Below are 22,543 nucleotides of genomic sequence, written 5' to 3' on the forward strand. Positions count from 1 at the left end.
GGATGCTGTATTTCAGAACACATGAGATGTCTGGAGTTGTTAGCTTCTACAATGTGTTGTGCAAAAACAGAGGACTGCTGATGAGAGAAAGTTCACATGGGTGCTGGATGCAGAAGCTCATCCAGTGCCAGGTTATGCAAGCCCCATATGTCCTGCACTGAGAATGCTCTCATGGCATGAAATCAATGGAAAGGCAAAGCCCAACTGCTAAAACACAGTCTGGATTACAGCTATATGACACAATGCAAATCTAGAAATGTGTACTGAGCTCAGAACACCCTTTCAAACCCGTCAGCTTAGAAGACACTTGAAAGGCAATGAAAACATGTGGCAAGCACTACATTTTGAAGCTCATGTGAACTTACCCTACATGGCATATGGACAACATAAAATATACAGATGACCCTTTATGTTCAAATTATGTGCAGGCAAAATTTACTGTAGTTCTCCTTATCAACAACCAGCATATACATTACTTTCCTCCTGATCCTCTCATCCACTGGCCTTTGAGTGATACAGCTTGATGGCACCTGCCTGGAATGTCCATATCTATAAAATTTTGGTCATTACTATGTATAGCCAAATTTCTACGGACTGGGCTTCCCACAGGAATTCACAAGCAGCTTGATTTGCCTATGTATAGGAGTTTAAAGATTTAGAGAAAAAATGTGTTTCTAAAATGGCTTTGGTGTTACTACTTACTTACTAAACCCAGGACCCTGCATTCACTATATCCAGTCTCCCACAGTACACAAAACATGGAAATGCAATTATTTTAGTAAATATAAACTGCTAAATACCTTTTCTCATCAGCAGTTAGAGCATTAGAGCAGTCTTGTGACCTCTATCAGTGTTCAGCAGAGCACATGTTAAAGCTTGTAGGAGTTTTCATTTTGCTCTAGGAGAATGCAGGACCCCTGACCTCTGTCTGGACAGTGCTGATTGGCCCTGTGCTAATCACATGCACTCTCCCAAGAAAAAAAAAACAGCTCTCAAAAAACACACCAAACTGAGCATGTGCAGAGTGCCTCCACGCCATATGTCTTATCAGGAGATAAGAGGAGGGCACTGGAAGAAGGGGATGATAAAAAATTCAGGATCAAACTGAATTTTTACACAATGCAGAAGAGTAACCCCTTAGGTCCTACAGTGAGCATAACAAGTATGCTTTACTGCATATACAGTCTGATTTTATTGTTGTGGGTTTAGTAACACTTTATTTTATTATGGTTAAAATGGTGCTTAGTAGAATTATTCTTATTGTAGCGTTCCAGGCAAAACTTTGGTTTTGTGTAAAGTAGGAAACCTCTGTCAGGTTGCTAATGCTATCTCCCCATTGGGAAGATTTCCCCCCATTCCCTGTCTTGGTGACAGGTGCAAATCTTACCAGGAAACGAGAAGCAATATGTCTTACTGACAATAAAATAAATAAATACATGACCTCCTAAATCCCACCAAAAAGTCACACTTTCTCCCTAGAAAGTACAGTATAATAAAATACCTTTTTGTGTAAAATTCAAATACTGGATGGAAGTTTGGAATTTGGACTTTTGGATTTTGTTGGACACATTTTGTTGGACACATTTGAATTGGACATTTTATGATTATATTTGGTGATAATTTTGAATTATTTTGAATTATTTTAATTTTAATTGTATTTGAATTTTACACAAAAAGGTATTTTATTATGTCTTACTGACAGTCTGCCCTTGTGCACTTGGTTTCAATAGCAATACAAATGAAACTAACTATTAAGCAGTGAATATGTTAGACTTCATTTATGTCTACAATTTGCCATTCTCGTTAAAATATGACTAGTTCAGTGAATGAATACTCCAACATCACATCCCTCTTCTTTCTTTAGGAAACTTGATGGTCCTCAGAGTTCTTCTACTGCAAGGGTGTGGTCTGTGGATAAAAAGCAACAAAACTGTTTATGATATTATCTCATGTACATGACGTGCTGGTTGTCCATTCCAGTTATAAATTGGGAAACGATTCCATGCCACAAGAATTCCAGCTTGTTGCACAGTTGTAGGATATGTTTGTGCCTCCTAGTCCCCCCATAAATGCTTGCAAAATCTGTGAAAGGGATGTGCTGGTAATTGACACACAGCTGTTCAAGGTCCTCTCTCTATACGGTGGGCCAAAGAAGGAATGGGGCATCTGGCAAGTGACCATTGTTCATGACTGGTCTGAGCTCAGTTGTATGCTGTTTGTTGAAGCTTGTAATGGAACTTGTAGATGTATTCACTGTGTGTTGCTTACTGGGACCTGTAGCTCATCTCCTGTGTGTCAGCTGCTGGATCCAGTAATCCCTTTACTGTGCGGTTCATTTTCAGAAAGCTAACAACAAATCATTAATATTGGTTTCTTTGGTATTACCCCTAGACTTTTTTTTATTGTAGGATGACATCTATCAATAATGTAGCAATAGTTCCATGACTCAACTGGATGTTTATGCTTTCTAGTAGTGTGTATAACCTGTACTATCTTTGTTGGAGCCTTTTTGAATTCAAGATACATACTGCAAGTTGAGTCCCTTTGCTCCTTGTTTGTTAAATTGCATAATTACAGTGTCCACACTGATACAGAACTAGGTAAATGTGGCTATAATTTTTTTCCTACTGGGGTTAAAGTGATATTAAAGCTTATCTTTTTTTCTTATTAAAATAAAAAATAAGAGGTTTATACTTATCTGTTCTGTGCAACGATATTTTAGCGGTCCTCTGCTGGTGCCATCCGCATCTTTTTCCTGCAGGTGCTATGGGGGCAGCCATGCGGGCATGCTCCCAAGCAGGGCTATGTGCATCCATAGACACACACAACACAGCTCGGCCATGCTCCACCTACTCCCTCCTCACAGGATTTGATGACAGCAGCAGGAGTTAATGGTTCCTGTGAGACCAAGAAGTAAAGGGAGAATACCTGCAGCCAGGACAATGCTAGGACAGCAATAATAATAGAAACCAGGGATATACAAAGATATACAGTTTTGCTGGGGGAAAATACACTTAGTCTTAAAAAGATACTGTAACTCAAAAGCTTTAGCTGTCATTGCCTCTGCACAAAAGCTGGGGTGAGTGTAATTCTGTTCCTTCTCCTTTGCTAACAAGATCATGCTAGATGGTACATCCTTGAGCACATTTGCAAGAGAGAACGTGTGCTTGTGATCTCAACTCAGTGGATGATCTCAGGATGTAGCAAATGTCTCAATAATAGGGGAAAGTAAACAAGCATTGTTAAAAATTTACAGCCAAAGGATTCAACAAAAATGTTTTTTATTTACTGTAAATATCAGTAGCCACAGAATGACCATTTATAGATATGGATGGACCCAAAGCAAGTCATCTGGAGCAAATGCCCTTGCAGACTGCAACTGCACTTGTAAAGTGCACAGTCTATAAACAATTGGACATCTGCTATCAAGGATGGGGCACTATTACTCCCCCTAACACTAATTATGGGGCACTAATCCTCCTTTGGACCACAGGCTCAATGTAATTTTTTTTAATCCCACTGATGCTGTGGTAATTTCTACTCCCACAGTCTAGCCCCCCTAACGTGTAAAGGACAGTAAATTGGCCCTCTGTTTAGAAAGTCTGGAGACCCCTGGTTTAAGATAGTAGAGCTAGGAAACTAAGCAGAAACAGCTAAAGTCATCTGGCAAGGGATTTGAGGCACTAAGGTCCTGAGCAGTAAACATATGCCCAACTAAGGAGCCCCATGTTATGGTACATACAATTCCATATAAAATAACGGGAGAGCCTGCCACTTACCTCAGTGGTACTACTTGAAGGACATGTACCATCTGATGCCTGTGTATGCACGAAAGGAGCAGCCTGGTATGATCTCACAGCACAGTTGGTGATGTTTATATCTGCAGGCTGTAAGCATTCCAATTGCGGTGTTGGACTATGTTCAAAGGTCTCTGGAACATGACTATGATTTAATGATGATAATGGCTCTTTGTGTTTTTCTTGAACATCTAGTTGAGCTGTTTCTAGCTGGGGTGAAACCTGCAGGTCATCTCCAACCTGAACAGCTGTATCCAAGTTCACCTGGTCTTTCCTGAAATCATCATAGTTAGCAAGTGGTAAATATGGATGGAAGCCCTCCACAGGGAAAGGTGCCTGAATTGGTGGTCTCTGTGAGATGGGGATAATATTGTGATAATTAAGTAACAACATATGTTTTCTATGTATGATAATAAAATGAAAACCTGAAGGAGAACTACAGGTATTTCTATTTTTTCCAATATGAGGCTTAATTTATTATTGAGTATTTCCAGCCAAATGTTTTTTATCTTTGGAGTGGAGAACTCTTGGGAGCCATTTGTAAGTTTTTACTGCTCTCTGTGGATATTTCCCCTTACATCCTATCCTGCTGATGGGTCACTTGGAAAGGAAGTGGGGGAGATATTCAATAAAGACAGCAATAAAGCTCTTTTTTTGTGAAATAGGAAAAGGCTAGAATTCCCTATAGTGTTATATTGCTGTCTATGTTGTAGTTTGTGAATTTCCTTCATTTCTTTTTAATGTTGACAACCTTGTTTCCAAGAAAGGAAGCGAGGGAAGTTCTCCCCAACTAGGTCTAAAGCTGGGTACCCAAAGTTAGTTTTTTTCATTCAACCAGTGGGCTGAATGAAAGAAAATCCTGATTCCTGCATCCTCACAAGTGAAGTAAATGCAGGACACCCCACCTTGTCATGCTGTGCTACTGTATTCTGAGAGCGGTGCAGCTTATTGGCTGAAAGCTGCTGGTCAGAGGAGGCTTCCAAGCAGGACTGTTGCCCGATTTCTCCCACTGACACCATTGGGCCATAATTTCTCCCTCTAATATCAACGAAAGAGTACTATTCCTCCCATAGGGGAGGAATAAAGCTGCAACTGACCACAGGCTCTATGCAATTGTTTTTACTCCCATTGACTACCACTGTCTACTCCAACTGAGTAGAGACCTCTGGTTTGAGATAGAGATTGGAGCTAGGAAGTTAAACAGCCAAAGTCATCTGGCCAGAAATCTGAGGCATTTAGGTTCTGAGCAGAAAACATTTATCCAACTAAGAACCCCCATGTTACAGTATACACGATTCTATGTAAAATAACAAGAGAGAGTCGGCCACTTATCTCAGTGGTACTGATACAAGAGAGGAGCAGCCTGGTATGATCTTGCAGCACAGTTGATGTTCATATTTACAGGAAATAAGCATTCCAACTGTTGTGCTTGACTATATTCAAAGGGCTCTGGTACATGACCATAATTTGAGGATGATAATGGCTCTTTGTGATTTTCTTGAACATCTAGTTGAGCCATTTCTAGCTGGTGTGAAGCCCTCAGGTCATCTGCAACCCAGGCAGCTTTATCCAAATTCACCTGGTCTCTTCTGAAATCACTGGAGTTAGTATGTGGTACATAGCCGGATCTAGGAGGGTGCTGGGGTGGGCTACGCCCCCCCAGATTTCTGTTTTGCCCCCCAGGCCAGCCACCCAGTGGATGTTTTGCCTGGGTACTTCCCTCTAGCCCTGCACTCAGCGCTGGTACAAGCCTACAAGGGGAGGGCAGCCTGAAGCGGTGAAAGGCAAAAAAGGAGAAGTGGCAGAGAGAAGAGAGGCTGTAGCAGGTGCTGTGCTTTCCCCTCCTATCAATACAGCATTCTTTTATGCGTCAGATAACACAGGATCGCTCTTCCATTAGGCTCCACATGTACTTTGATTACCTACTCCCTATGTCCTCCAAGGGCTACTCATCACCCGGCAGCAGAATACGTGAGTAGGGAGCAGGTGGTCAAACACCGTGTGCAGTCTGACAGAAGAGTGTCCAGGAGGGAAAAGCACAGCATAGCACATACCTGCTCCTAGCTCTGTAGCGGTTTCCCTCCCATAAGGTGGGGGGTGATATTACAGGCAAATAGCACACAATGTGGGGGAATGATATACAATAAAAGCGGAGGGGGACAGAACAGTTATTTGTAGGGGGGGGGCAAGGGCAGACTGACAACTCATGGGGCCCCCGGGCAATAGGGGATCATGGGGCCCCTGTGTCCTTGCCCAAACTCAAAAAAGCCTATTAAAAAGGTACCAGGGGCATCTCATTGGGCCCCCTACTGACCCCGGGCCTTCGGGCAGTGCCCGAGTTTCCAAATGGTCAGTCCGCCCCTGGGGGGGGGCTATTTGTGCTGGGAAGTATAATGAAGGGTTTAAATTTGTGCTAGGAAGGGGAAGTTGCAGGGATTTGGGAATGTGTGCTAAGAGGAGGAATGGGAGAAGGATGGTATGTGCTAGGAGGAGGAATGGGGGAGGGATGATATGTACTAGGAGAAAGAATGGGGGAGGGATGATATGTGCTAGGAGGAGGAATAGGAGAGGGATGATACGTGCTAGGAGGAGGAATGGGGGAGGGATGATATGTGCTAGGAGGAGGAATGGGGGAGGGATGATATGTGCTAAGAGGAGGAATGGGGGAAGGATGGTATGTGCTAGGAGGAGGAATGGGGGAGGGATGATATGTGCTAAGAGGAGGAAGGGGGGAAGGATGGTATGTACTAGGAGGAGGAATGGGGGAGGGATGATATGTGCTAAGAGGAGGAATGGGGGAAGGATGGTATGTGCTAGGAGGAGGAATGGGGGAGGGATGATATGTGCTAAGAGGAGGAATGGGGGAAGCCTGGTATGTGCTAAGAGGAGGAATGGGGGAGGGATGATATGTGCTAGGAGGAGGAATGGGGGAGGGATGATTTGTGCTAGGAGGAGGAATGGGGGAAGTTTGGTATGTGCTAGGAGGAAGAGTGGGGGAGGGATGATATGTGCTAAGAGGAGGAATGGGGGAAGGATGGTATGTACTAGGAGGAGGAATGGGGGAGGGATGATATGTGCTAGGAGAAGGAATGGGGGAGGGGTGATATGTACTAGGAGGAAGAATGGGGGAGGGATGATATGTGCTAGGAGGAGGAATAGGAGAGGGATGATATGTGCTAGGAGGAGGAATGGGGGAGGGATGATATGTGCTAGGAGGAGGAATGGGTGAAGGATGATATGTGCTAGGAGGAGGGTTTGGGGGGGAATTAAGCCAGGAGGGAGGATTGGTGGAAATGATTGTGCTGGGAGGTTGTAGTAAGAGGAGGGATTGGGGGGAGAGGGACTTGTGCTAGGAGGGAGGATTTGGGTAGGGAGGGAGGATTTGTCCTAGGAAGGGTAATTTGTAGGGGGTTGTGCTAGGAGGAGGAATTGGGGGAGTTTGTTTTGAGTGAAATTGGGGCTTGGGGGGCTGTGCAAAAAGGGGGGTGGGGGAATTTGGGATAAAAGGGGGGGAGAGATGATATGTGCTAGGAGGGAGTTTGGTGAGAATTGAGCCAGAAGTGGGGATTGTGAGGAATTTTTGTGCTGGGGGGTTTGTACTAAGGGGGGGATTGTGGGGATTTGTGCCGGGGGGGGGGGATAGGGGTAGGGAGGGAGGTTTTGTCCTGGGAAGGGTAATTTGGAGGGGTTGTGCCAGTGGGAGGGATTGATGGGAGAGGATTTGTGCTGTGAGGGGGGATTGAGGGGGATTTTGTACCAGGAGGGTGTAGGGAAATTTAGGCTAATAGGGTGACTGGGAGAGGGGGTTGTGCAAGGAGGGGAAATTTGGGGGGATTTATGATAGTAGGGGGGATTTTGGGGGGAGAATTTGTGCTAGGATGGGAAATTTGAGAAGAAAGAGAATGTGTGCTAGGAGGGGTGACTTTTTGGGGGGGTGACAGAGATTTGTGCTAGGAGGGGGGAATTGGTGTGGAATTTGAGCTGGAAGGTGGGATCGGAGGGCAAAGATTTGTACTGGGAGGGTGGATTTGAACCTAGGAGGAGGTGGAATTTTTGCATTTTTGGGTGAAAGAAATGTAGATTGCAGATGGAATTTATGCTTATGGTGAGTGTGCTAATTAGTGCAGTCTTTTTTTCCTTTTTTAATTGATGGGGAGGGATTTATGCTGAGACAGGATGCTTACACTTCAGGGGTGCAGTTTGTCACCTTCAGCCTAGGTGCTAGATGACCTTGTCCCAGCACTGCCCGTGCTGCACACAGGGCACACAACAGATTCCCCCCTCCCCCCCCCCACACACAGTACATAGCTTAGATAGAATTTCCTTACAGACACAATCTGCATAGTGTATAGCTGGCTGCTATGTTGCAGTTTTGACCTGTGAAATTCCCAGATCTGAATGGCAGCACAGCTCCAGTAGCCAGCTACAAACTGTGCAGATCAGGGCTATGTTTGTAAGGGAATCCAACCTGAGCTGTGTCCTGTGTGGGGAGGAAGAGATTGGTCAGGGTGCCCAGGTTATATGCAGTGGGGGGATGGGAGAAGGAGTGATCTGCCACTAGTAAACCCAGTCATCTTCTCTGCTGACCCCTGTACACTGACCCCATCCTCTACCCTGCTGCCCCCCTGTACCCTGCTCTGCTGACTCCTGTACACTGGCCTGCTGACCCTTGTCCTCCGTCCTGCTGACCCCTGTACAGTACCCTTCTGACCACTGTCCTCTGACCTGCTGTCCCTCTTTCACCCTGCTGACCCGTCTTCTGCCTTGATAACACTAGTTCTCCATCCTGCTGATCCTTGTCATCTTCTCTGTTGACCCCTGCTCTCTGCCCTGCTGACCCCTATCCCCTGCCCTGCTGACCAACTGTACACTGCCCTCTTGTGCACTCCACTGCCGACCTCTCTTCTGCTCTGTTGACCCCCTGTCCACTGCCCTGCTGACCTCTGTCCACTGTCCTGTTAACCTCATACACTGCCTTGATAACTCACTGTACACTGCCCTACAAACTAATAATCTCTGTACTCTCTGTGTCCTAAACACTGCTGACCCTATTCTCTGCTCTGTTGACCACTGTACACTGTCCTACTGACTCCAATACACTGCCCTGATGACCTCACATCCTCTGCCCCCCCATTTTATACTGCACCCCCACATCCAACAGGCTATATCTGGCCCTGGTGTGGTATATCTGGATGGAAGTAATCCACATCGAAGGGTGCCTGCATTGGTGGTCCCTGTGTGATGGGAAAATAATGTGATCATTAATAAACAACATGTGTACTGTGTATGATGATAAAATGAAAACCTAAAGGAGAACTTTTACCGTTGGGCTTATTTTCCACAGATATTCCTATGTTTTTCCAGTAAGAGGCGTACTGTATTATAGAGTATTTCCAGACAATTTTTGTGTGAACTCTTAGAACCATATGCCAGTTTTTACTGCTCTCTATCATCCCATTGTGGACATTTCCCCTTACACCCCGTCCTGTTGATGGGTCACTTGGAAAGGAAGCAAGAGAGATCTTCAATAAAGACAGCAATAAAACGAGAAATAGGACAAGGCTAGAACCCCCCATAGCTTTATATTGCTGTCTTTGTCGTTGTTGGTGAATTTCCCTCACTTTTTGTTGACAACCTTGTTTCCAGGAAAGGAAATGAGGGAAGCTCTCCCCAACTAGGTCTAAGACAAGAAAAAAACCCAACAGAGTTTATAACTGTTCCTGTTTGTATCCAAAACTACATTACTAAAATGTGAACTTAAATCCTCACATGAATGCGTTATCTTTTGTTATTTATGTAATGATAATATTGTCTTAAAAATGTTACATTTACAAACAGACAGATCTCCTAAGTGTGGAAATATTATTTTGAGCATTTAAACATTGATATTCTAATTTCCTCCCAAGGTGCTTCTTTTCCTGCTCTCCTCAAAAGGCACCTATTTGAATCACACAGAGCAATAGTATTCATGAATAAGATTTCTTTTTATAGTTTTATTGTATTTACAGTGGGGCAAAAAAGTATTTAGTCAGCCACCAATTGTGCAAGTTATCCCACTTAAAAAGATGAGAGAGGCCTTTAATTGGCATCATAGGTAGACCTCAACTATGAGAGACAAAATGAGAAAATAAATCCAGACAATCACATTGGCTGATTTGGAAATAATTTATTTGCAAATTATGGTGGAAAATAAGTATTTGGTCACCTACAAACAAGCAAGATTTCTGGCTCTCACAGACCCGTACCTTCTTCTTTAAGAGGCTCCTCTGTCCTGCACTCATTACCTGTATCAATGGCACCTGTTTGAACTTGTTATCAGTAAAAAAGACACCTGTCCACAACCTCAAACAGTCACACTCCAAACTCCACTATGGTGAAGACCAAAGAGCTGTCGGACACCAGAAACAAAATTGTAGACCTGCACCAGGCTGGGAAGACTGAATCTGCAATAGGCAAGCAGCTTGGTGTGAACAAATCAACTATGGGAGCAATAATTAGAAAATGGAAGACATACAAGACCACTGATAATCTCCCTCAATCTGGGGCTCCACCTAAGATCTCACCCTGTGGGGTCAAAATGATCACAAGAACGGTAAGAAAAAATCCCAGGACCACACGGGGGGGACCTAATGAATGACCTGCACAGAGCTGGGACCAACGTAACAAAGGATACCGTCAGTAACACACTACGCCGCCAGGGACTCAGATCCTGCAGTGCCAGACGTGTCCCCCTGCTTAAGCCAGTACATGTCCGGTCCCATCTGAAGTTTGCTAGAGAGCATTTGGATGATCCAGAAGAGGATTGGGAGAATGTCATATGGTCAGATGAAACCAAAATAGAACTGTTTGGTAGAAACACAACTCGCCGTGTTTGGAGGAGAGAGAATGCTGAGTTGCATCCAAAGAACACCATACCTACTGTGAAGCATGGGGGTGGCAACATCATGCTTTGGGGCTTTTTCTCCGCAAAGGGACCAGGACAACTGATCCATGTACAGGACAGAATGAATGGGGCCATGTATCATGAGATTTTGAGTGCAAACCTCCTTCCATCAGCAAGGGCATTGAAGATGAAACGTGGCTGGGTCTTCCAACATGACAATGATCCCAAACATACCGGCCCAGGCAATGAAGGAGTGGCTTCGTAAGAAGCATTTCAAGGTCCTGGAGTGGCCTAGCCAGTCTCCAGATCTCAACCCCATAGAAAACCTTTGGAGGGTGTCAGGCTCCGCCCAACGGGATCTCTAGTGGTCCACGGCACGGGGTCTCCCAGGACGCGGAGTCTAAGTCCCAGTCTGCCTTTTCACCAGGGCCCCTGATGGTGGGGATGGACTTGGTGCAAGAGTGAAACCAGGTCGCGTCCCTGGGCACCCCCGGCGGTGGCAGAGGGGTCCCGCTGAGGGTATGTGCCCGGGTAGAGCCTGCTGTGAAGGGGATGACAGATCCCGATCCGAGCGGGATGGATGGGATGACAGATCCTGATCCGAGCGGGATGGATGGGCAGCTATCAGGAGTAGGCAAGGTCAGACTAGCCGGGTCGGTATTGTGCGGGCAGCGTGGTACGGGGGAGTAAGCGGAGAATGGTCGGGGTCACAAGCCAGGTTCAGCAGGTAGCGGGCAGCGCGGTGCAGGAGGTCAGGCAGAAGGATGGTCAGGGACGAGCCAGGGTCAGAGCAGGAGAAGGTCAGCATAAACAGGACAGGCAGAGTTTGGCAACAAGAAGCGTACTTACAGGAACAGGAACGAGACCTTGCGGCAACTTGGAGATGCACAGGCAGCTTTAAATAGGGCGCCCTGCTCTCCCATTGGTGCGGTCGCGATCGCTACTGCGCATGCGCGGCCGCCGCGATCGCCGAGGATTCTGCGCTCGCCGGCTGGGACCGATCGGCGGTCTGCGCATGCGCACGCCGCCGAGGACCCGGGATCCCTGACATTGCCCCCCCCCACGGGCAACCTCCGGATGCCCAACCGACCCCTACTCAACGGCTGGTTCCGAAAAAATTCCCGCACAAGCCTTGGGGCGTGCACATTTTGGGCCGGCTCCCATGAATTCTCCTCCGCCCCATATCCTTTCCATTTAACCAGAAACTGAGTTTGGCCTCCCCTCTTCCTGCAATCTAAGATAGCTTCAACTTCAAATTCCTCCTCCCCATCCACGTCTACTGCCTCCGGTGGCTTAGACCTTCGATCCGGGAAGGGGTCTGGAGTTGCCGGTTTCAACAGGGACACATGGAAGACCGGATGAACCTTCATAGATTCGGGCAGTGCCAGCTCGTATGCCACCTCGTTGACCTTACGTTTGACCCGGAAAGGCCCCAAGAACTTGGGAGCCAATTTCTTTGAAGGGCAGGACATTTTTAAATTTGCGGTGGACAACCAAACCTGGTCCTCTGGCCGCAAACTCAATTCCCCTCTTCTCTTCCTATCAAACGCCCTCTTGTTGTCATCCTGGGCCTTTGCCATTGCTTCCTGCAATACCTTGCTATTGGTTGACAGAAAGGTCAACATATCCTGCGTAGCTGGGACTGCGACCTCTGGGATTAGATCTGGCAGGAATACAGGGTGGAACCCATAGTTTGCGAAAAACGGGGACTGTCTAGTAGCAGAGTGACTCGCATTATTATATGCGAATTCCGCAAGCGGCAGAAGAGTAACCCAGTCATCTTGGAGGAAGGTGGTATAGCACCTGAGGTACTGCTCTAGGGTCTGGTTTGTACGCTCCGTCTGGCCATTGGTCTGTGGGTGATAAGCAGAAGAGAACGATAACTTAATCCCCAGGGTTTCACATAGAGCTTTCCAGAACCTGGACGTAAACTGAACCCCTCTGTCAGATACAATGTCCCTGGGAATTCCGTGGAGTCTTACTACTTCCTTAATAAACACACGTGCTGTTTCAAGGGCCGTAGGTGTGTCCTTTAAGGGTACAAAATGGGCCATCTTGGACAGGCGGTCCACAATCACGAAGATTGCTGTGTGGTCCTGAGAAGGTGGAAGTTCCACGATAAAGTCAATGGAAATCATGGTCCATGGCCTGTCGGGAATGGGTAATGGGCGCAAGAGACCCCAAGCTTTATTCCTAGTGGGTTTGTTTCTCAGACACACGGGACAGGTCTTAATGTAGGTTTCGCACTCCCTGGCCATATTAGGCCACCAGAAAGTACGCTGCAGCAGCTCCAAGGTCTTACGTACCCCGAAGTGCCCGGCCAGCGGGTGATCGTGGCAGTATCCTAATACCAATGTACGGGCCTCCTCAGGGACCACAATCTGATCCTCCTTCCAAAAAAGTCCTTCCCTATTTAGTAAGGGAACCCCAGGTGGACCTTGCATTCCTACGGACGCGGTCTGCAGTTGAGAATGGAGCTCCGATTGGAGAACTAAGAAATTTCCTGGGGACAGGATAGTGTCTGGCTTGGGGTTCTCTTCGGGATCCCCAAACATGCGGGAGAGCGCGTCTGGTTTTGTGTTCTTGGACCCTGGCCTATAGGTTATATGGAAAAAGAACCGTGAAAAGAACAGCGCCCACCTGGCTTGACGTGGCCTCAGACGTTTAGCTGTCCTCAGATACTCTAGGTTCTTATGATCCGTAAAAATCAATATTGGGTGTACCGCCCCTTCTAACAAGTATCTCCATTCCTCTAGTGCCACCTTAATCGCCAAGAGCTCCCGATCCCCGATATCATAATTCCTTTCCGCAGGAGTCAGTTTCCTGGAGAAGAAAGCCACTGGGTGCATGAGTTCTTTGATGCCCTTCCTCTGGGACAGGATCGCCCCGACCGCATTCTCGGATGCGTCCACCTCCAAGATATATGGCAAGGACGAATCAGGGTGGCTCAGAATAGGAGCCGCCGTAAACAATTCCTTCAAGGCTTCGAAAGCCCTCTGTGCCTCGGGTGTCCATTGGAAGCGAACCCCCTGCCTGGTCAGCTGGGTGATTGGGGACACTAGGCCCGAAAAGTTCTTAATGAACTTTCTGTAGAAATTCGCGAAGCCGATGAAGCGTTGGACCGCTTTCTTATCGGCGGGGGCTGGCCAATCTAAAATGGCCGAAACCTTTTGAGGATCCATGGCTATTCCCGTGGGAGAGATGGTTAGACCCAGAAATGAAATGCTACTCTGTTCAAAGCAGCACTTGTCTGCCTTGGCATATAAGCTGTGTTGGCGGAGCCGTTCTAACACGCGCCTCACGTGACCTCTATGGTCCTCCAAGGTTGGGGAAAAGACAAGGATATCGTCCAGGTATACAATGACGAAGATATCTAGGTAGTCCCTGAACACATCGTTTATGAAATGTTGGAAGGTGGCAGGGGCGTTGCATAGGCCGAAGGGCATAACCAAGTATTCAAAGTGTCCGAATCTGGTACGGAATGCTGTCTTCCACTCGTCCCCCTCTCTGATACGAACTAAATTATAGGCACCTCTCAAGTCTAGTTTAGTGAAGACAGATGCTGACTTCCGCCTCTGAAACAGCTCGGGGACGAGTGGTAGCGGGTAACGTTTTTTTACTGTGACCTTATTCAAGTCCCGGTAATCTACGCAGGGCCGGAGGGACTTGTCTTTTTTCTCCACAAAGAAAATGCCCGCCCCGGCTGGTGACGTGGAGGGTCTAATAAACCCCTTATGGAGGTTTTCATCTATATACTCCTTTAGTACCCCTAACTCCCGCTCGGATAAGGGGAATATCCGCCCAAATGGGATTTCCGACCCCGGGAGGAGATCAATTGGGCAGTCATAAGCTCGGTGCGGAGGGAGAATGTCCGCCCCCCGCTTGCTAAACACGTCCAGAAAATTATGGTAAACTGACGGAATGACTTGCGCCAGCTCTGCATCTGTCTCTAGACACAACAAAGTCGGTGGAATCGGGGAGATCTTAGGGAGGCAATGCTGCTGGCAGTATGGGGAGAGGAACTGCATAGAACCCGCCTTCCAGTCCACCTGGGGATTATGGGCTCGTAACCATGGGAGCCCCAAAATAATTGGAAATAGTGGGGATGCTATGGCGTCCAACCGAAGGAGTTCTTCATGATGGGTCGATATGGTAGTACGGATAGGTGGGGTCTCGTGGTCCACCACCCCTGACTTAATACGTGATCCATCTGCTAGAAAAATATTCAATCCCACCTCCTTGGTTTGTAGGGGAATTTGTTGCTGAACTGCAAAGTCTAAATCTATGAAGCAACTACACGCCCCAGAATCCACAATAGCCGTGGTCACCACTGTTCTCCCCGGCAGCTGAAGTGACACAGGTACCGCCAGATAACTAGTATTGCCCACACTGTTAGAAGTGACTGTAGAGAAAACAGCGGAACACTTACCCCTCTTGGCTGGACAGGTACGTACCACATGGCCTGCTCCCCCACAGTAGAGGCAGAGATGGTTGGCAAGACGCCTCTGGCGTTCCTCAGGCGTAAGTGTCGGTCGGATCCTTCCCGATGGCCCGGTCTCGGGTGAATCCATGGCAACCTGATTCTGGCCTGCCGGCTGTAACTGGGTAGAGGCCTGAGGGGGTGTTCCAGTTGATCCTTGTCCTTGGTTGCATCTTCCCTGCCTGTGCTCCCGTAACCGGCGGTCAATTCGAATAGTCAAAGCTATCAAGGCCTCCAAAGTGCTAGGTATGTCTATTCGGGCCAATTCGTCCTTCAGGGGTTCAGCTAACCCTACGCGGAACTGGTGGTGCAGAGCCGCCTCGTTCCATTGGCAGTCACTATGCCAACGCCTGAATTCGGTGGCATAGTCCTCCACTGTCCGGTGACCCTGCCTGAGTGTATATAGGGCCCTCTCGGCCGTTGTGGTGCGCAGCGGGTCGTCATACAAGAGGGCCATAGCCTCAAAAAATACCGTCACTGACTGCAATAGTGGGTCTCGCTTCTCTCGGAGACAGTGGGCCCAGTCTTGGGGTCCCCCCTGTAGTAGGGAAATAATGAACCCTACCCTCACTGATTCGGAGGAAAAGGTCTGAGGCTGGAGGTCAAAGTATAACTGACAGGAGTTACGAAAGGCCCTGAATCTACTTCGGTCTCCGGAAAAACGTTCCGGTGTGGGGACACGGGGTTCTGGTGCGGGTAACAACCCCGGAGTCTTCCTAATGGGTTCCCCAGACCCCCTGGTAGGGGTAGCTAAGGTCTGCGTGCGTCTGTCCAATACCGTATAACCTTCCTGTAGGCCCCTAATTCCCAGTGTAAGGGTCTCCATCTGTCGACAGATGTCATCCAGAGGGGAAGTTCCCCTTCCAGGCTCAGTCATGGCCGCAAGGTACTGTCAGGCTCCGCCCAACGGGATCTCTAGTGGTCCAAGGCACGGGGTCTCCCAGGACGCGGAGTCTAAGTCCCAGTCTGCCTTTTCACCAGGGCCCCTGATGGTGGGGATGGACTTGGTGCAAGAGTGAAACCAGGTCGCGTCCCTGGGCACCCCCGGCGGTGGCAGAGGGGTCCCGCTGAGGGTATGTGCCCGGGTAGAGCCTGCTGTGAAGGGGATGACAGATCCCGATCCGAGCGGGATGGATGGGATGACAGATCCTGATCCGAGCGGGATGGATGGGCAGCTATCAGGAGTAGGCGAGGTCAGACTAGCCGGGTCGCTATTGTGCGGGCAGCGTGGTACGGGGGAGTAAGCGGAGAATGGTCGGGGTCACAAGCCAGGTTCAGCAGGTAGCGGGCAGCGCGGTGCAGGAGGTCAGGCAGAAGGATGGTCAGGGACGAGCCAGGGTCAGAGCAGGAGAAGGTCAGCATAAACAGGACAGGCAGAGTTTGGCAACAAGAAGCGTACTTACAGGAACAGGAACGAGACCTTGCGGCAACTTGGAGATGCACAGGCAGCTTTAAATAGGGCGCCCTGCTCTCCCATTGGTGCGGCCGCGATCGCTACTGCGCATGCGCGGCCGCCGCGATCGCCGAGGATTCTGCGCTCGCTGGCTGGGACGGATCGGCGGTCTGCGCATGCGCGCGCCGCCGAGGACCCGGGATCCCTGACAGAGGGAGTTGAAAGTCCGTGTTGCCCAGCGACAGCCCCAAAACATCACTGCTCTAGAGGAGATCTGCATGGAGGAATGGGACAACATACCAGCAACAGTGTGTGCCAACCTTGTAAAGACTTAAAGGAAACGTTTGACCTCTGTCATTGCCAACAAAGGATATATAACAAAGTATTGAGATGAACTTTTGATATTGACCAAATTCTTATTTTCCACCATAATTTGCAAATAAATTCTTTCCAAATCAGCCAATGTGATTGTCTAGATTTTTTTTCTCATTTTGTCTCGCATAGTTGAGGTCTACCTATGATGCCAATTACAGGCCTCTCTCATCTTTTTAAGTGGGAGAACTTGCACAATTGGCTGACTAAATACTTTTTTGCCCCACTGTATATATATATATTTATCCACATTCAGACCAAGTTACTCAACAAAAGTGACACTGACAAGGCTTTGGGACAAACTATGCCAGAGTGCTTATGATAGTTCTTAGCATGTTCTTTACAAAAACCCTGTTGCCGCAACTGCTCAAGTACTGCTCACCTTTTAGTTTATCCCAACCCCTATCATTGCCCTTTGTTGCTAGACAACTGGATCATCATGTAAATGTAGAGAAACATATAAGGGAACACCATATTCTGAATTTTGTTCATGCCATGTATATGCATATTTCCTACATACAGTTATTAGAATACAATATTGGTTCTTTAACCACTTCCTAACCGCCCATCCACCCACAATGTACTGTGGGTAGACGGCTGCTGTAGGCAAAGTGATGTACTCGTACCTGTGCTTACTTCTGGATTTTGGATGCGCGCATGCGCACCCCCTTGCTGGCACCCGCTGTGATTGTATACAGCGCGAGCCTGTCAGCAAGTCCTAGCCAATGATTCAGGCCAAGACCTGTTGATCAGCTGTATACGATCACCTCCCAGAGCTCTGTGTTGAAAATCAACACATAGCTCTATACAAAGAGAACAATCTCTCTGTGTCCCTGTAAAGCAGGGATGAGAAACGTAGAGATCTAGTAGTAAAAGCAGCGCACATTACACATAGTGCAGCATATATTTAATCCCATAAATGCCGTAGATGTTAACCCCTTCCCAGCCAGTGTCATTAGTACAGTGACACTGTACTGACACATTCCACTGAATATACCATAGTTTGTAGGCTGTATAACTTTCACACAAACCAATCATTATACACTTAAGCTGGCTATACATTATACAATTTTCTTGAGATTTTTGGTTTAGATTTACCAAAAACCATATAATAGGAGGTCAAACCTAACAACACTTTCAATTGTATCCAATTAGGCAGGCTCTTGCACTACATAGTTGAAGGTAAATCTAAAGGAAATTGGGCAGAAATTGGACAGACAATTGTATAGTGTATAGCCAGCCTTATTGGGATTTTTTTTTCAAAGACATGTAGCAGAATACATTTTGGCCAACATTTATGAAGATGTTTCATTTTGTTTTATTTTTTCAGACTTTTTGTATATATTGCAAAAATAAAAAAAACAAGTGGTGATCAAATACCACCAAAAAAAAGCTCTATTTGTGTGAAAAAAATGACACAAACTTTGTTTGGGTACAGAGTTGCATGACTGTGCAATTACCAGTTAAATTAGTGCAGTGACAAATAGAAAAAAAAATGGCCTGGTCATAAAGGGGGTAAAATCTTCTGGTGCTCAAGTAGTTTAGTAACTGTCAAGTGCACACACATTAGCAACAGTCCAAAGAAAAAGTACACAATAATACAGTGTAAAAAGGAAGTGAGGTTATATCTTTTACAGACTAGTGAAAAACTGTGCATGGAAAAAAAAAGCCAACTCCCACATTAAAATTGTGATTTTTACAGTCTAAAGGGGACAGATACAGTTGCAAGAAAAAGTATGTGAACCCCTTGGGATTACGTGGAGTTTTGCATGAATTGGGCATAAAATGTGCTCTGAACGTCATCTAAGTCACAACAATAGAAGAACACAGTCTGCTGAACATAATACTACACAAACATTAGATGTTGCCATGGTTTAATTGCACATAACATGTAAACATTCACAGTGCAGGAAGGAAAAAGTATGTGAACCTTTGGACTTAATAACTGGTTCACCCTCCTTTGGCAGCAATAACCTCAACCAAACATTTCCTGTAGTTGCAGATCAGACCTGCACAACGATCTGGAGTAATTTTGGACCACTCCTCTTCACAAAACTATTTCAGTGTAGCAATATTCTTGGGATGTCTGGTGTGAATCGCTCTCTTAAGGTCATGCCACAGCATTTCAATTGGGTTGAGGTCAGGACTCTGACTGGGCCACTCCAGAAGGCGTATTCTGTGCTGTTGCAGCCATTGTTTTGTTGAATTACTTGTATGGTTTGGGTCATTGTCCTGTTGCATCACCCATCCTCTGCGGAGCTTCAGTTGGCGGACAGATGGTCGTACGTTTTCCTGCAAAATGTCTTGATAAACTCTGGAATTCATTTTCCCATCAATGACAACAATCCGTCCAGGCCCTGAGGCAGCAAAGCAGCCCCAAACCATGATGCTCCCTCTGCCATGTTTTACAGTGGGGATGAGGTTTTGATGTTGGTGTGCTGGGCCTTTTTTTCTCCACACATAGTGTTGTGTGTTCTTCCCAAACAACTCAATCTTGGTTTCATCTGTCCACAGTATATTTTGCCAGTAGTGCTGTGGAACATCCAGGTGCTCTTTTGCAAACTTCAAACGTGCTGCAATATTCTTTTTGGACAGCAATGGCTTCCTCCGTGGTGTCCTCCCATGTACTCCATTCTTGTTTAATGTTTTCCTTATTGTAGATGTGTCAACAAAAATGTTAGCATGTGCCAGAGATTTCTGTAGGTCTTTAGCTGACACTCTGGGATTCTTCTTTACCTCATGCAGCATTCTGCGCTGTGCTCTTGCAGTCATTTTTACAGGACGACCACGCCTAGGGAGAGTAGCAACAGTGCTAAACTTTCTCCATTTGTAGACAGTCTGTCTTACCGTGGACACATGAACATCAAGGCTTTTGGAGATACTTTTGTAACCCTTTCCACCTTCATGCAAGTCAACAATTCTTGATCGTAGGTCTTCTGAGAGCTCTTTTCTGCGAGGCATGGTTCACATCAGACAGTGCTTCTTGAAACCAGTAAACCCACAAAAGGTGTGTGTTTTTTAAGGGCAGGACAGCTGTCAGCAACACATCCAATATCATCACACTACTTGGAGTCAAGGTTGGCTCACTCCTGGCTCCAATTAGCTCTGGGAGAAGTCATTAAGCTAGGGCCTCACATACTTTTTCCTGCCTGCACTGTGAATGTTTACATGTTATGTGCAATTAAACCATGGCAACATCTAATGTTTGTGTAGTATTATGTTCAGCAGACTGTGTTCTTCTATTGTTGTGACTTAGATGACGTTTAGAGCACATTTTATGCCCAATTCATGCAAAACTCCACGTAATCCCAAGGGGTTCACATACTTTTTCTTGCAACTGTAGATAAAGCAGCACACATGCTATTCTCTTGGTGAAAGCACTAGCTGGATTTTTAACTGAAAACACACAAAAGATCATACAAATTGACAGTAAAACATGAAATTCTAAAGAGAAATATATTCACAGTAAAATATAAGAATTGTGAGAAGAATAATTTTACATTTGATCAATATCAGATTTTAGTGTAATTTGGTCATACTATAACAGACACATCTAGCTACAGTCTGCTCCATGAATCCCTAAAGCAGGGGTGGGCAAACTTTTTGACTTGAGGGCCGCAATGGGTTCATATATTGGACCCGGGGGCCGGACCAAGAGTAGATGAATGATGTGTATGTGTCATCCATAGTAAGTATAGTAATATTCCCCCATAGTAAGCATAGTAATTAATCCCCCATATAGTAATTCATCCCCCACATAGTAATTCATCCCCCACATAGTAATTCATCCCCCACATAGTAATTCATCCCCCATATAGTAATTCATCCCCCACATAGTAATTCATCCCCCATAGTAATTCATCCCCCATATAGTAATTCATCCCCCATATAGTAATTCATCCCCCATAGTAATTCATCCCCCATATAGTAATTCATCCCCCATATAGTAATTCATCCCCCATAGTAATTCATCCCCCATATAGTAATTCATCCCCCATAGTAATTCATCCCCCATATTAATTCATCCCCCATATAGTAATTCATCCCCCATATAGTAATTCATCCCCCCTATAGTAATTCATTCCCCATATTAATTCATCCCCCATATTAAGTCCCCAAGTCCCCCCTGTGTCAATTCACTTACCTTTACTCCGCGCGTTCCTCTCGCCGTATTCCCGCGCCGTTCCGGTGTAGCATGAAAATCTGTCTCCTATGAGGATCTGTCCCCCTCGACGTATCTGCGCATGTGCCAGTTTCAGGCATTAGCAGCCGATCGGCGATCTCCGGCACATGCGCAGATACGTCAAGGGGGACAGATCCTCGTTGGAGACAGATTTTCATGCTACACCGGTCTTCAGGGCGGACTGTGAGAGGAGCCTAGCGGGAGCCTAGCTCCGCGGGCCGGATTAAAAGGTCCGCCGGGCCGTAGTTTGCCCATTGCTGCCCTAAAGTCTGTAAAATAGGTACTGATGTATTCCCTGCACATATGCTGCAACAAAATGTTGTCTGAATTGTAAGAAAAATCAAGTCAGGACATGGCTGTGAGCAATCCAGAAAAGGGTAGCCTGGTCTCAAATCGTCCAAGATTTTTGGTAAGATAAATTAATGACCAAGGTCACCTAGGCCTTAAAGTGTTACTAACCCCACAAAAAGGATGTTTGATCCTGTCTTCTCTGGTCCTCCCCTTCTTCCACAGTCCCCAATCCATCAGCTGACAAAACAGCCTTGGGGGCAAGATGCACTTGCTCAGTTTGGTGTGTATTGCTAGAGAGTTTTTTTCTTGGGAGAGTGCATGTGTTTAGCACAGGGCCAATCAGCACTGTCCAGACAGAGGGTCAGCGGTCCTGCAGCCTCATAGGACAATCAGGGGAAAATGAAAACTCCTCCTACAAGCTTTAACCAGGGCTCTGCTGGACACTGAAGAACATAGATGTTACAAGACTGCTCTAGCTGCTGATGAGAAAATATATTTAGTAGTTTATATTTACTAAAGTAATTGCATTTTCATGGTCTGTGTGCTGTGGGAGACCAGATATAGTGAATGCAGGTTCCTGGGTTTAGTAACACTTTAAGTCTGAAACCTGGGAACTGGGACCTCACATGAAGATTTTTAAATGCTTTCAATTAAAGTGTTATTAATGTTATTTTTTTGTAATTAAAATAACAAACAGCTTATACTTACCTGCTCTGTGCTACGGGTTTGCACAGAGCAGTCCCGTACCTCCTCTGCTGGGATCTCTCGCTGGAGGTCCTGGCTCCTCCTCTTCTCAGTGGGCCCCCATAGGAAGCCGTTTCCTATGGGGACCAAACTGGTTAGGTCTCTTCTGAGCTGAGCTGCCTGTATCCTCAGACATTGCTGATCAGCCCCGCCTCCTGGTCACAGGATTTGACAGACAGCAGCAGGGGCCAATTGTTCTCACTGATGCTCAAGTCCCTGTGCGAAGAGGAAGAGAGGGGAGAGAATAATGCCGCTGGGACAGTGCTGGATTCCTGATAGGCTCAGGTAAGTGTTTAGAGAGGGTGGGGGGAGGGGCTAGGGAATTAGTTAGTGGGCTTTTTTTTTTACCAAAATGGAGTGAATGCATTAAAGCAGAAAACACCTAAGCATTTAGAATCAC

The 22,543-nt window shown here is 46.6% G+C and overlaps 1 protein-coding gene across 1 annotated transcript in view; it reads right to left on the reverse strand.

Moving 5' to 3' along the window:
* Nucleotides 1–1,890: 1,890 nt before the first annotated feature.
* The window catches only part of HSF5 (heat shock transcription factor 5), a 50,909-nt gene continuing 30,256 nt past the window's right edge, over nt 1,891–22,543 (reverse strand). Inside the window, exons 4-5 of the mRNA XM_089657943.1 lie at nt 3,780–4,148; nt 1,891–1,908 (exon numbers count right to left, since the gene is read on the reverse strand). Coding sequence (XP_089514069.1) covers nt 1,891–1,908; nt 3,780–4,148 — 387 coding nt within the window. The remainder of the gene's footprint in view (nt 1,909–3,779; nt 4,149–22,543) is intronic.

Source organism: Staurois parvus, unplaced genomic scaffold, assembly GCF_062004578.1.
Source record: "Staurois parvus isolate SC_StPar_1 unplaced genomic scaffold, SC_StPar_1.0 ptg000029l, whole genome shotgun sequence".
In the NCBI taxonomy this organism is placed as follows: domain Eukaryota; kingdom Metazoa; phylum Chordata; class Amphibia; order Anura; family Ranidae; genus Staurois; species Staurois parvus.